At 43.3% G+C, this 12,829-nt stretch overlaps 1 protein-coding gene across 1 annotated transcript in view; it reads left to right on the forward strand.

Annotated features, from left to right (window-relative positions):
* Nucleotides 1–12,129, forward strand: part of LOC143296897 (protein C1orf43 homolog) — a 21,123-nt gene extending 8,994 nt beyond the window's left edge. Inside the window, exon 8 of the mRNA XM_076608889.1 lies at nt 249–12,129. Within this exon, the coding sequence (XP_076465004.1) occupies nt 249–606 (358 nt within the window). The 3' untranslated portion in view covers nt 607–12,129. The remainder of the gene's footprint in view (nt 1–248) is intronic.
* The last annotated feature ends 700 nt before the right edge of the window (nt 12,130–12,829 follow it).

The following is a 12,829-nucleotide window of genomic DNA, read 5'->3' on the forward strand; positions in this document are numbered from 1 at the left end:
CAGTATCAGTAAGAATGTGTTGGTCTGTGACCTAAGATAGGTGTTATATCAGTATTAACAAGAATATGTTGGTCTCTGACCTAAGACAGGGGCTATATCAGTATCAGTAAGAATTATTGGTCTCTGACCTAGGTCAAAGATAGGCCTTACATCAGTGTCTGTAATGATTTATTGGTCTCTGATCTAAGACAGGCACTATGCCAGTATCAATAATGACGCGCTTGTGTGTGTCTGTGTGTGCGTGACAGGATCAAGAGCGACAAGAAGAGGCGCCTGGCCAACATGGAACCCCCCCTTCCCGCCGCCATCGACACGGAAGTGAGGATACGTAAAGGCGCCAGTGGCCCGGAGACCTTGCCCCACCACGCCCCCCCTACCTCCTCCTCCTCCTCAGCCCCTGCCCCCACCTCCTCCTCCAAGCGCCGCAAGCCCCCGCTGTCTGCTGTGGGCAGCGCGGTGAGGCCGGAGCACCTGGAGCAGATCAGCCTGGTGGACAAGTCCAGCGGCTACAGCAGCACCGACCACTCCAGCAGCGGCCGGGGGAGCGTGGAGAGGCTTATCTCCCCTCAGCTGACGGTGACGCGGCAGGAGGAGGAGGCTGTGTGATGTGTGTGAACCCTTTTCGCCTCCACCTCTGCCTCCATGATGTGTGCGTATGTGTGTGTGTGTGTGTGGACGGGGATGATTGGGGGTACTGGCATTGTTTCAACCATTCCCGCAGTGGCTGGGGGAAGTTTGGAGAGGCTTATCTCCCCTCAGCTGATGGTCACGCACCTGGAAGAGGAGGCCATGTGATTTGTGTGAGCCTTTGCACCTCTGCCTCCGTACCATGTTTGTGTGGAGGGGTGGGGAGGGGGATGAGGAGGGTGTGGGGGGTACTGGCTTTGTTTTGACTACTCCCTCAGTGGCTGGCGGGAGCGTGGAGAGGCTTATCTCCCCTCGGCTGACGGTCACAGGCCAGGAAGAAGAGGTTGTGTGATGTGTGAGCCCTTCGCCTCTGCCTCTGCCTCTGCCTCCGTACCATGTGTGTGTGTGTGTCTTTCCTTTTGGTGGGTGGGGGGATGTGGCACTGGCATTGTTTTGAGAACTCCAGCAGTGACCAGGGGAGCATGGAGAGAGGCTTATCTCCCCTCAGCTGACGGTGACACGCCAGGAAGACCATCAGCTGTGTGATTCAGTTATCCTTCGCTGCCTCCGTCCCCACCCCCATCCAGTGTGTGTGTGTCCTTGGGCTAGTGTTGTATCACATGCAGAGAGAGAGAGAGAGAGAGAGAGAGAGAGACTCTTCCTTTCCCTTGCTTTCCACAATCATCCACCCAGTGTTGTGGACTTGTTTCACAACTTGGGGGAGGGGTGGTGTGTGTGTGTGTTTTTGGGGAGGGGTAGGGGTGGAAGGTTGGGCGGGAAAGACTTCACTTCAGACACTGTGTCTCCTTTCCCGTGCCCCCCTCTATGTCTTTTTGTGGAGCTTTACATGGAAAGTGCTGTTCCAGTCACCATTTCAGTCTGTGATGCACACACATGTCGTGTACAACAAGAGGTTGTGAGTTGGTGTGGATTGAAAATTTCAAGAAATTTTGCCAGGTACTCACAGTACATGGGGGCGGGGTTGGGGGGGAGGGGGACTGTCCCAAAGTCAGAAGCAAAACTTGCTCGCTTCTTTGAAGAAGGAGCTCTCCACATATGGAAAAAACAACAACTTACACACACACACACACACACACACACACACACACACACACACACACACACACAAAACCCAACCCAAAAACCCAACAGATTGTGGGGACACTGTGATTATTGTAAATTGAGGGTTGTAAATTCTTTAAAACTCTTGCAGTCATTGCAATGGTTGTCCCAGTGAGGTGAATTTGGCCAGAGAATGTTTTGCATGATTATTAATTTATTGTAAAATCCTTTTTTGCCACCAGTGATGTGTAGGTGGGGAAATGATGACAGGCAGTTCCAGCCATTTGCAGGAGATGCCGTCTTCAGGAGGGGATTCCCTATTCCACTGGGAATGACCCAGCCTGTATATTAGTTTATACATGTGTGTGCAGAAACTCACAGTACCTAGTGTGTGGTCTGGCAGACAGTAGTGTCGGAACATTTTATGAGATTGTGTTTTCTGGAGGGGTGGGGGCGGGGTGAGGGTTGTGTGGGATGGGTTCACCTGTGTTTGAGGATAAAATACTGGTTGTTGTCTTTGTCCTAGACATAGCAGAGATGAGGAGCTTATAGTGTTGTTGTTTTTTGTTGTTTTTTTTGTTTATTTGTTTGTTTGTTTTTGGCAGAGACTTCATTTTTGGCTCACTTGTGTAAACAAAGTGAGTCTATGTTTTAACCCGGTGTTCAGTTGGGTGTGGGTGTGGGTGTGTATGTATGTATGTCTGTGTGTTCGTGGTAAACTTTAACATTGCCATTTTCTCTGGAAATACTTTGTCTGCCAATACCAAATTTGGCTTAAACATAGTATGAAAAAAAATCTTCACGGTCATACCAGTTATAGGTTGAAAGTCTCCCTAATTAAACAGTGTTTTGGTATCATTAACAGTTTCATTTCATGAAGGTGCATTCTGAAATCCGAAAATTCTAAAAACCGCTTCCCACTGACTTGCTGGAAGGTAGGTCGTGTTTGGTGAGAAGACATGACCTCATTTTTCTTGCTCACAATTAAAAGGAAAGAAATACAGATTCTGGACAGAACACATACAGTGAAAGTAACTACACCATCGATGTGTTTACTCTATATCATTATCCTAAAGTGGACACTGAATTAACTGGAATGAACATAAAAGAAAAATTGAAGCGATTGTTTACTCGGCAGCTCGTTGTTGACTGGTTTGTGCAGATCTAGAGGTCTACCAAGTGTTGCGATGTGCTGTGAAGCGATGGCAACTTCTCCTTTACCACCAAAATAACAGAATACCCGAGCTGAAATAAAACACACAAAAAACATGATTTGAAGGGCGCTATTACGTCCAGTACAATCACATCTATTTATCGCACAAAGAGAAAACGTCAACATTGCCTTAAGTATTAAATTCAGTGAAATGACGTCAGATGCGCCGCAGCAGTGGCGATGAGTCTGCTTGCTTCGGAACTGAACATGCCTGGGTTCGATCCTGCTTGCATGCCTTTTTTCTTCTTCTTTTTTTCTCCCAAGCCTATTTTATATGCATACATACATACATACATTTTTTTTTCCCCTCCATATTTAATATAGAACACTTTTTAACAAATTCTTAATCTCTTTTTTTTTCTCTCCTTTTGAGTCCTTTACTGGATAAAGTGCAAAGCACAAGTGAGTCATGAGGGCTTTGCCTCTTGTTATATTTAATTTTTATGGTTTGGACAGTTGATGGGTTGTAGTTTTGATTCAGAATCTAGTTAGAATTTCATGAGACCTGAAACGGAAACAGTAATGTATTATTTGCAAAACTTTTTTCCTTTTTTTTTAAGTTGACGGTTTGGATTTTCAGGATAACTGAATTTAAGTTAAAGTACACAAGTAGGATGAGTCTGGAATGAAGGATTTATGTATTACACACTTGTTCTAGGTAGAATGCCGTGCCCAATAGAGGAAGCAGTTATTGTTCACCAGTGCTGGTTTGACAGGTGCAGCAGCCAAGTGGTTAAAACATGGGGTGTTCAATCTGAGGGTCCAGAGTTTAAATCCTGGTCAAGGCTGGTCTGGTGGGTTAACTCACTCAGTACGGCCAGTCCTCTCTTCTCCTCTACACAGACCCCTCGAATGTCCAGTGGGTGTCTCAATGACCCAACCTTTAGCTTCCGTCGTCAGAATTGTGGTATTCTTTGTCAATATTCACCTCTTCAGTATGAGAGCCTTCCACTTGCAATATTTTGATGATGGTAATTGGGGTGAAACGCTGTTAACGTCTTCTCTTTCGCCGTTCGTATGGAGAGAGTTAAGGGTTGAGTGTTTTCAGATCTCTCAGGTCGACAACAGATGTGCAGGTCTGCTGGTGCCTGAACCCTTTTGTCTGTACACACATACAGAAGTTCAGATGCAGACGTTATAGATTCCATAGTTCATGTCAGCGTTCGTTGGATTATAGAAACAAGAACATACAGCCAACATGCACCCCCCACTTCCGAAAACAGAGTATGGTTGTCTTATTGTTAGGTTAAAAAGTGGTCATGCACATAAAAGCCCCATGATGCGTACGGAATGAATGTAGGAGTTGCAGCCCACAAGGACAGAGAAAGAAATCGAACCAGTATTGGTTTTATTATGGAATATAACCTTCTTTCACAACTGTGTCATTCTCATCCTTGCAGAAGTGTACAACATATGATATGTTGGTTACAGAATTTGTTTATCTGGATAATATTTTACCTTATTTGCATATTTTCATATTCAGTCCAGCAATCATTTTCAGCATACTTAGGGGCCTGTGTCAAAGCTGGAAGTGTGTACATACATGTAATTGTGTGTGTGTGTGTGCGTGTGTGCGAGCGTGCGTGCACACGCGTGTGCGTTAATCACTCTGTAAGTATGTGTGTGGTGCTGTAGCATTCCCAAATGGTGAAACTATGTGTGTAAATGCTCATGTATCTGTGCATATATATGTGTGTGTGTGTGTTTGGCCAGAAGTAGGATGAACATTTTCGATTATGCTGCATTGTAATCATATGGTGTTTAGGAATATCACTTCATTCTGTTTTCAGTTTTCATCATGAAATGGACCTGTTGATAGCATAAACTAAGCCACAAAAAGTGTTATTGAAAGACCCCATGTATTCTTGTTGTTTTGTGTTTTTTTTTTTTGTTTTTGAGATTCTGTGTTCCATCAAATGTATTTGATGAGCTGTTTTGCATGTGTGACGCTGAATAATAGTAAACCCATATTGGAGTTGCCCATTTACTTTGAGGTGTAATTTTATTCACAACCTTTGTTTTGTCAGATATTTATACTGTTTGTCACACAAAGCCTTGGAATGCTTCCATTCTGTCATCTCGAAAGTATCATATTTTGCAAGTTTAACTTTGTCGTGGACATGACATCTCATGTTTTCATGTTGAAATTGTCTGAACCTTTGTCATCAGTCTTTGGTGAATTCGTGTGTGTTTGAGTGAGTGAGTGAGTGTGTGTGTGTGTGTGTGTGTGAGAGAGAGAGAGAGAGAGATAGTGCATGGGTGTGTGTGTAAGCGTGCATCTGTGTGTGTAAACGAGAGAGAGAATCTGTGTGTGGGTGTGTATGTCAGTGTGTGAGAATGTGTGTGTTTAGAGTGTTCGTGAGTGGTGCATCCCACATCTCAATGTCCCCCAGTACTCAGCAGTGTGTTGATGATTTTCTGTTGTTGTTTTTTTTTCATGAACATCGAATCCCTGACATGCCATATTATTGTCAAATTTGTGATTGTGTTTCCACTGCAGTAGAAAATGCTGCAATCAACTGCTGTTATCAAAAGAAAAGAAGAAAAAAAAAGCAACAATAAACCAAACCTGACACCATCATGCAGTCATACACACTTCAACGCCACAACATCAGTGTCTGGAGCTGCCTTAGATAAGTGTGGGGTTTTTTTTGGGTTTTTTTGTGTGTGGTTTTTTTTTGCAAATTGATCAGCATGTCATGTACTACCCTACCCTTTACCCCCCCCCCCCCCCCCCCCGCCTGTCACCCTCCTCCTCCTCCCCCATTCCCTGTGAGCTGGCTGCAAAATGGATGGATGTGTAGTGTGTAACTCAAATGTATATGATTTGACTCAATTCTGAAAGCGGATTTTTTTTTCTTTTTGTTTTGTTTTTTTCTCTCTCTTTCTTTTTCTCTTTCAGATTGGATGTTAAGGAATGGAGAGAAAAAGAGAGAATGAGAGGATGGAAAAAAAAACGAAGTGACTGGATACTTGGACTCTTGTGTATACTATGACTATTAATACTCAAAAACCGAAGATTTGTGTGTGTGTGTGTGTGCGCGCGCATGCACCATGCCTCATAATTATGCCTCTCCAATGGTAGTGCTCCCATGCGGCTCAGTCTGACTTTTTTGTGATAACCACAGACATGCGTACCATTCCGGATTAGCCATGCTTGTTATGGGAAAATGTAAAAAAAACAAAAACAAAAAAAAACACATGTCAGTGTAATGTATGGGAGGAGTTGGGTTGGGGACACCCTTTCTTCACAGGTGGACAAACTTGAAAACAGTGTGCACATGCACATAAGTTTATAAATAGCTACAGAAGAGCCACAGAGAAGTGAAGCGCGCTCAGCTGGGAAGATGGCTGGCTGTCACAAGCAAGACTTGTGATGAAGAAAGAGAGTGAACCTTACCATGGCAAGCAAAAAAAAAAAAAAGAAAAGAATGCTCTGAATGGTGCTCATGTTCACTGCAAGGACAGAAAAGCATCACGCTGGTAAGAATGGAATGCGTTCTGAAACATTCTTAAAAAAAAAAAAAATTGCAGTTTGTTGCTGATTATTTAGTACATCACCTGTTCCCGATGGTAGGTTTTCAGGGGTAGGCATGCATGCGTTGACATTCAGATCCCCAACATGGTCCACATCCCAAGCAGCAGATTGTACAGAAAACTGACAACACGGGGTTTCCATGAGGTCACCCTCTCCTGAATACTGTGCACTGCTGCTGTGTCATTTTTGTATTGTGTTATATTGTGTCACTCTTCATCACAGCAGATTTCTCTGTGAGAAATTCAGGCTGCTTTCCCCGGTGGCACAGTGCTGTGTCACCATTTCTTTTCTCCCCCGACCCCCCACCCCCCTTTTTTTTCTGCCTGCAAATGTATTTGTTTTCCTGTCAAAATGAATTTTTCTACAGAATTTTGCTGTGGGTTCTTTTACGTGCATTAAGTGCATGCTACATACATAGCCCTGGTTTATCATCTTATCTGAATGACTAGGGTCCAGACTACTATACTTACTGTCCAGTGGAGGGGGAGAAAAAATTGCTGAGTGTGGGATTTGATCCCTGATGGGCGCAGTAGCCGAATGGTTAAAGGTTGGACTTTCAATCTGAGGGTCCCGGGTTCGAATCACGGTGACGGCACCTGGTGGGTAAAGGGTGGAGATTTTTACAATCGCCAAGGTCAACATATGTACAGACCTGCCAGTGCCTGAACCCCCTTTGTGTGTATACGCAAGCAGAAGATCAAATACGCATGTTAAAAATCCTGTAATCCATGTCAGCGTTCGGTGGGTTATGGAAACAAGAACATACCCAGCATGCACACCCCCGAAAGCGGAGTATGGCTGCCTATATGGCAGGTTAAAAACGGTCATACACGTAAAAGCCCACTCGCGTATATTTGAGTGAACATGGGAGTTGCAGCCCATGAATGCAGAAGAAGAAGAAGAAGAAGGATTTGATCCTGTGCACTCAGATACTCTCGCTTCTCAGGCAGATGCGTTACCACCAGTCCATCACACTCTACTTTGTGTAGTGTTTGTTTTGTCGTGTCCTGATTGGGCATGTGGAAAACACCAAGACCATGCATATTAAGAGAAGACAAGTTTTTTTTCAGGAAGCACCATGGCAGTGCAGCATGGTTAATGGTTTTGAGAAGTCTTTTGTGTGAAGTGTTGGCGTAGAAAGAGAAGAATATTTTTGCTCTTACCAGCCGCCGTGGCGAAGTGGTTAGCGTCGCGGACTGACGGCTGGGAGGACGCGGGTTCGAATCCCAGCGGAGGTGGGTTTTTCGGCCCGTGGCCGGCTCCTACCCAGAGTTGAGTGTGCTGTGGGCTTAAATGGGGAGACTGGGACCACACAGCCGAGTGTCATCCACTTCAAGGATGCGTCTTTGGGTGTGTTGCTCTAATTACCTGACCAACACTGCAAGTGTCTGTATCTCTCGGGCCTGGTTAACGCCGGGATATCATTATGACAGGAAGCGTAGAGTACAGCCTTGTCACGCAGTCCCAAACCAAAATGGACCTCCATAGCAACATCGTCATCATCATCGTCATCCTCCTTCTTCATCGTCATCAATATAAACAAAACAGTCTCAAAGTCTGTGGCCTTTCATGCCCTGCTCGCATGGCGACCTCATTTTCGATACCCCTCCACTCTCGTGCCTGGGGTGAGTCCTGTCAATGTTGTCAGTGTCGGCAGATTCATGGGGGGGCTGTTGTTTGAGGGACGTGGTGGCGGTCTCCACTCTGGGAGAGACGCTCACTCAGTCTGGCTCCGCGACTAAGCCATTATTGTCGTTAGTAGGGGGCTTAGTAGGTGGTGTCCTAAGTACGTTAAAACAGAACAGGCACCACTGAACACCACCGAAGTGACTCAGCAGCAGTGCAGGGTCTCCTCTGGTGTGTGGCCTCCAGGCGACCTAACATCGATGGTTCCCTGTGGACTGCCGACGCTGGAACTGCGAAGGACGAACCCGGGTGTGGCCGTGTATGGGGGAATCTAAATGAGCGGCGTGGGAGCAATGCCACTGAAACGGCGCAGATGATGGGGCAGCAAAAAAAGAAAAAAAAAAAAGAAGAAAAAAATTTTTGCTCTTTTCCAGTCCTCATACTGCGATCATGGTTTGTTTACTTACATTGGTAATTGATATAATCTGATTTAGAGGTAGTTGCATGAATGCAGGACTGTTTGAATGGAGACATAAAACATGCTCTTTGTATTGGAAACAATTCAGCATAAAGTTGCTTGGGGTTTGTTTCTTTTATTTAATGGCCAGTTATACGATCAAAGAGAAACATTTTATGAACATGTCAGCTGTGTGATGTTTTATACCGTAGCATTTATTAATCGTAGGTGTTGTTGTTTTTTTCCTTATGAAGAGACATGCATATATGCGGTAAAGTAAAGGAAGAAAAGTATTCGGTGTGATTAGTGCAGTGTCCAACAGTGTTACCAATTAGTGCAGTGTCCAACAATGTTACCAATTAGTGCAGTGTCCAACAGTGTTACCAATTAGTGCAGTGTCCAACAATGTTACCAATTAGTGCAGTGTCCAACAATGTTACCAATTAGTGCAGTGTCCAACAATGTTACCAATTAGTGCAGTGTCCAACAGTGTTACCAATTAGTGCAGTGTCCAACAATGTTAGCAATTAGTGTGTCCAACAATGTTACCAATTAGTGCAGTGTCCAACAATGTTACCAATGCCTTTCTCAGTCTGTTTTGACCCTCTTTTCATTGTGCTTCCTGAAGTTGACATATTAACGAAAACCACAATGTCAATCCACAATTGGTGTATGTTATGTATACATGGACCATACAAAATAATGTTTATGGATGTTTTGGTTTTTTTTTCTCGCTATAAACTTGATGATGTACTGCTTCTGTATAGCTGGTGCCGACATTCTGTTCACTGATGTTACAAAGAAGGATGTATAATAGTCAGTGAATTTAAAGAATCCAAATGTGCCCACTGGCAGCAGGGATATGACAGCCGTGTGAAGTTATCTTTTCGAACCAAAGCAATAAGACTTTAGAGAGCGCCTTTAACGTGAACGTGTGCTCGGTCAGCCACACACTTTGTGAAGAGCTGAAGGGAAGGGAGAGACAAGAGTGAGTGAATGATTCAGGGAGTGAATTCATATCACAAGGCAGGTCGTCCTTTATTTTGAAGTCAACTGCTTCCTGTACTGTGCTGGGTTGTTTTGTTTTCTTTCTGCTGTTCCCCCACCCCCAACCCCCCAACCCCCACCCTCACCTCCACTTGCACCCACCCCCTCTGTGGATGATGGGGGAGCCTTTCAGTATAAATAGCATCCCCACCCTCTGGGAATTCTGTGCTAGAAAATGTTCTTCATCTCTGTTGCGGTCTTTCTTTCTGCTTTTTCTTCTTCTTTCACTATAGTCAGCTTTTTCTGCCTTCACCAGTCCATTCCCCCTTTCATGTTTTTTTTTTCCAAGCCATGAAACTTTTTTTCTCTCTTTTCTGCAGTCTATGGTGTGCTATCTATGCTGTTTTGCTCTGGCAATTAGGTGGTGATACTGCAAATGCTTGGATGGGGTACTAGCTGTCCATTCTGCAGTGTTATTTGACTATGATGTGGAATATTTCATGTGTTTTTGTTTGACTTGAAAAAAAATCTGGGAATGATTATGCGGAAGGGCTGACGTCCTCAGCACAGCCTAGCTGGGTGTTTTGGGTTTTTTTTGTTTATTCCAGAGTTTAATGTATATGTGGTTGAGTTTTTATTTAGTTTGGCAGTCCTGATATGGCCCTGTGCAAACGGATGGACGATAAGTAACACTGTCATGTCTTTATGCTTCCCCGTTATCAGCATGGTTTCAATGGCATTGTCCCGTCATTGTTCAAGTTATAGACAGTGTCCCCTAAAAGTTCTTCATTTCTTTCACTCTCTCTTTCTTTCTGTCTTTCTTCTTTTCTGTCTCTCTTCTCGTCCTTTCTTATCTTCTGCCTTGCTGGCCGATGTATTCACTCAATGAAAGCCTTGACTAGTTTTGGTCATTTTCTGAACTTCCTGATTGGGCATTCCAACTTTGTTGTGTTCTTTTTTTTGTGTCTGGGATATGTGAGTTGCCAACTGGCTTTAAAAAAAAAAAATCCCTTTTTTTTTCCCGCATGCCTATATGATTTTGTACATAATGTATAATTGACAAAATGGTCAATATCAGAGGTATATCCAAGATTTATGTGCATTAATATGAATGTACTTCTTTTCCAGGTGTGTGTGTGTGTGTGTGTGTGCGCGCGCGCGCATGTGCCTGCATGCGTGCGTGCGTGTTTCTTCTTTGTGTTTAACAGAATGTATATTGACATTGCTTTCAGCCCTGATATGAGCATGTATCATCGACTGATGAATAAGCAACAACAAATGAATGAATGAATGAATGAATGAATGAATGAATGAATGGGTTTTGTCGAGTGTTCAGCACTGCCACCAACGTACAGCTGCTGGGTGGAGTATGTTGCAGTAATAGTCTTCTCTTTCCAATTCCTGTTCAATGGAGAAGGGGCAAAAAAAAAAAAAAAAAAAAAAAAAAAGAGAGAAGATATCTCTGAGAGTACTACAGAAGCATGTTTGGTGGTTCGTTGATGGTATTTACATTATTTACATTCTTTCCCCTGTCTTTTCCCTGTATCTGTTTTCCACCTTCCTTAATCTTTTTCCCCCTGACACAGTGTGAATAATGTGGTATTCTTTTCTTTCATTTTCCCCATTACGCATTTTCATTTCTACTGTCCACTACAATAGTACACTCTTCAACTGTTGGTGGTATATATTTTTAAGTTCCCTCCTGTCACTTTTTCGAACTGAATATGAATGACATGATGCATTCAAATTCTTTCCCCTGTTCAATGAACTTCAGTGTTAATGCTGTGCTTTACACATTTGTTATGTCTTATAATTTCTGACATTGAACTTAATTATGAACGTTCACAGTTGGAACAACAGAAAAGAAATCTTATGAGTTGTCTTACTCTCCTGTTTTCACTGTTCTTTGCTGCATGATTTGTGCAAGTTGAAGATCCAACGACAGCTGTGGTGGATGGATGGATGGATGGCGAGAGAGAGTGCCACTTTTCCTGTGTTGTCATGGTAAAATGGCCAGAATTAGGAGACATCATCTGTGTTGTCTTGGTGACATGGACAAATTAGGATATATTTCCTGTGTTGTCATGGTAAAATGGCCAGAATTAGGAGACATCATCTGTGTTGTCTTGGTGACATGGACAAATTAGGATACATTTCCTGTGTTGTCATGGTAAAATGGCCAGAATTAAGAGACATCATCTGTGTTGTCTTGGTGACATGGACAAATTAGGATACATTTCCTGTGTTGTCATGGTAAAATAACTAGAATCAGGTGACATTTCCTGTGTTGTCATGGTAAACTGTACAGAATTAGGAGACATCATCTATGTTGTCTTGGTGACATGGACAAATTAGGATACATTTCCTGTGTTGTCATGGTAAAATGGCCAGAATTAGGAGACATCACATGTGTTGTCTTGGTGACATGGACAAATTAGGATACATTTCCTGTGTTGTCATGGTAAAATGGCCAGAATTAGGAGACATCACATGTGTTGTCTTGGTGACATGGACAAATTAGGATACATTTCCTGTGTTGTCATGGTAAAATGGCCAGAATTAGGAGACATTATCTGTGTTGTCTTGGTGACATGGACAAATTAGGATACATTTCATGTTGTCATGACATCATCTGTGTTGTCTTGGTGACATGGACAAATTAAGATACATTTCCTGTGTTGTCATGGTAAAATGGCCAGAATTAAGAGACATCATCTGTGTTGTCTTGGTGACATGGACAAATTAGGGTACATTTCCTGTGTTGTCATGGTAAAATAACTAGAATCAGGTGACATTTCCTGTGTTGTCATGGTAAACTGGACAGAATTAGGAGACATCATCTATGTTGTCGTGGTGACATGGACAAATTAGGATACATTTCCTGTGTTGTCATGGTAAACTGGACAGAATCAGGTGACATTTCCTGTGTTGTCACGGTAAACTGGACAGAATCAGGTGACATTTCATCCGCTGTCATTGTAAAAAGGACAGAATCATGAGATATTTCCCATGCTGTCATGGTAAATAGGACAGAATCGGTTAACTGCACAGAATCCAGTTGACGTTTTCTGTGTTGTCATGGTAAACTCTACAGATTCAGAGGACATTCCCTGTCTTTGCCATGACAAAATAAATAGAATTAGGAGACAGTCCCTGTGTTGTTATGGTGAAAATGGCAGATTATGGAGACGTTGTCTGTGTCGTTATGGTCAAATGTGGAGAGAGAGAAAGAGGGAGGGAGGAAAAATTGAGAATGCAGAGAAATGTTGGAACAGTACTGAGTGTGGTAAGAATGTGTAAGACATGAGCCAGAGACAGT

The sequence above is a fragment of the Babylonia areolata genome, chromosome 22, assembly GCF_041734735.1.
Source record: "Babylonia areolata isolate BAREFJ2019XMU chromosome 22, ASM4173473v1, whole genome shotgun sequence".
Classification (NCBI taxonomy): Eukaryota; Metazoa; Mollusca; class Gastropoda; order Neogastropoda; family Buccinidae; genus Babylonia; species Babylonia areolata.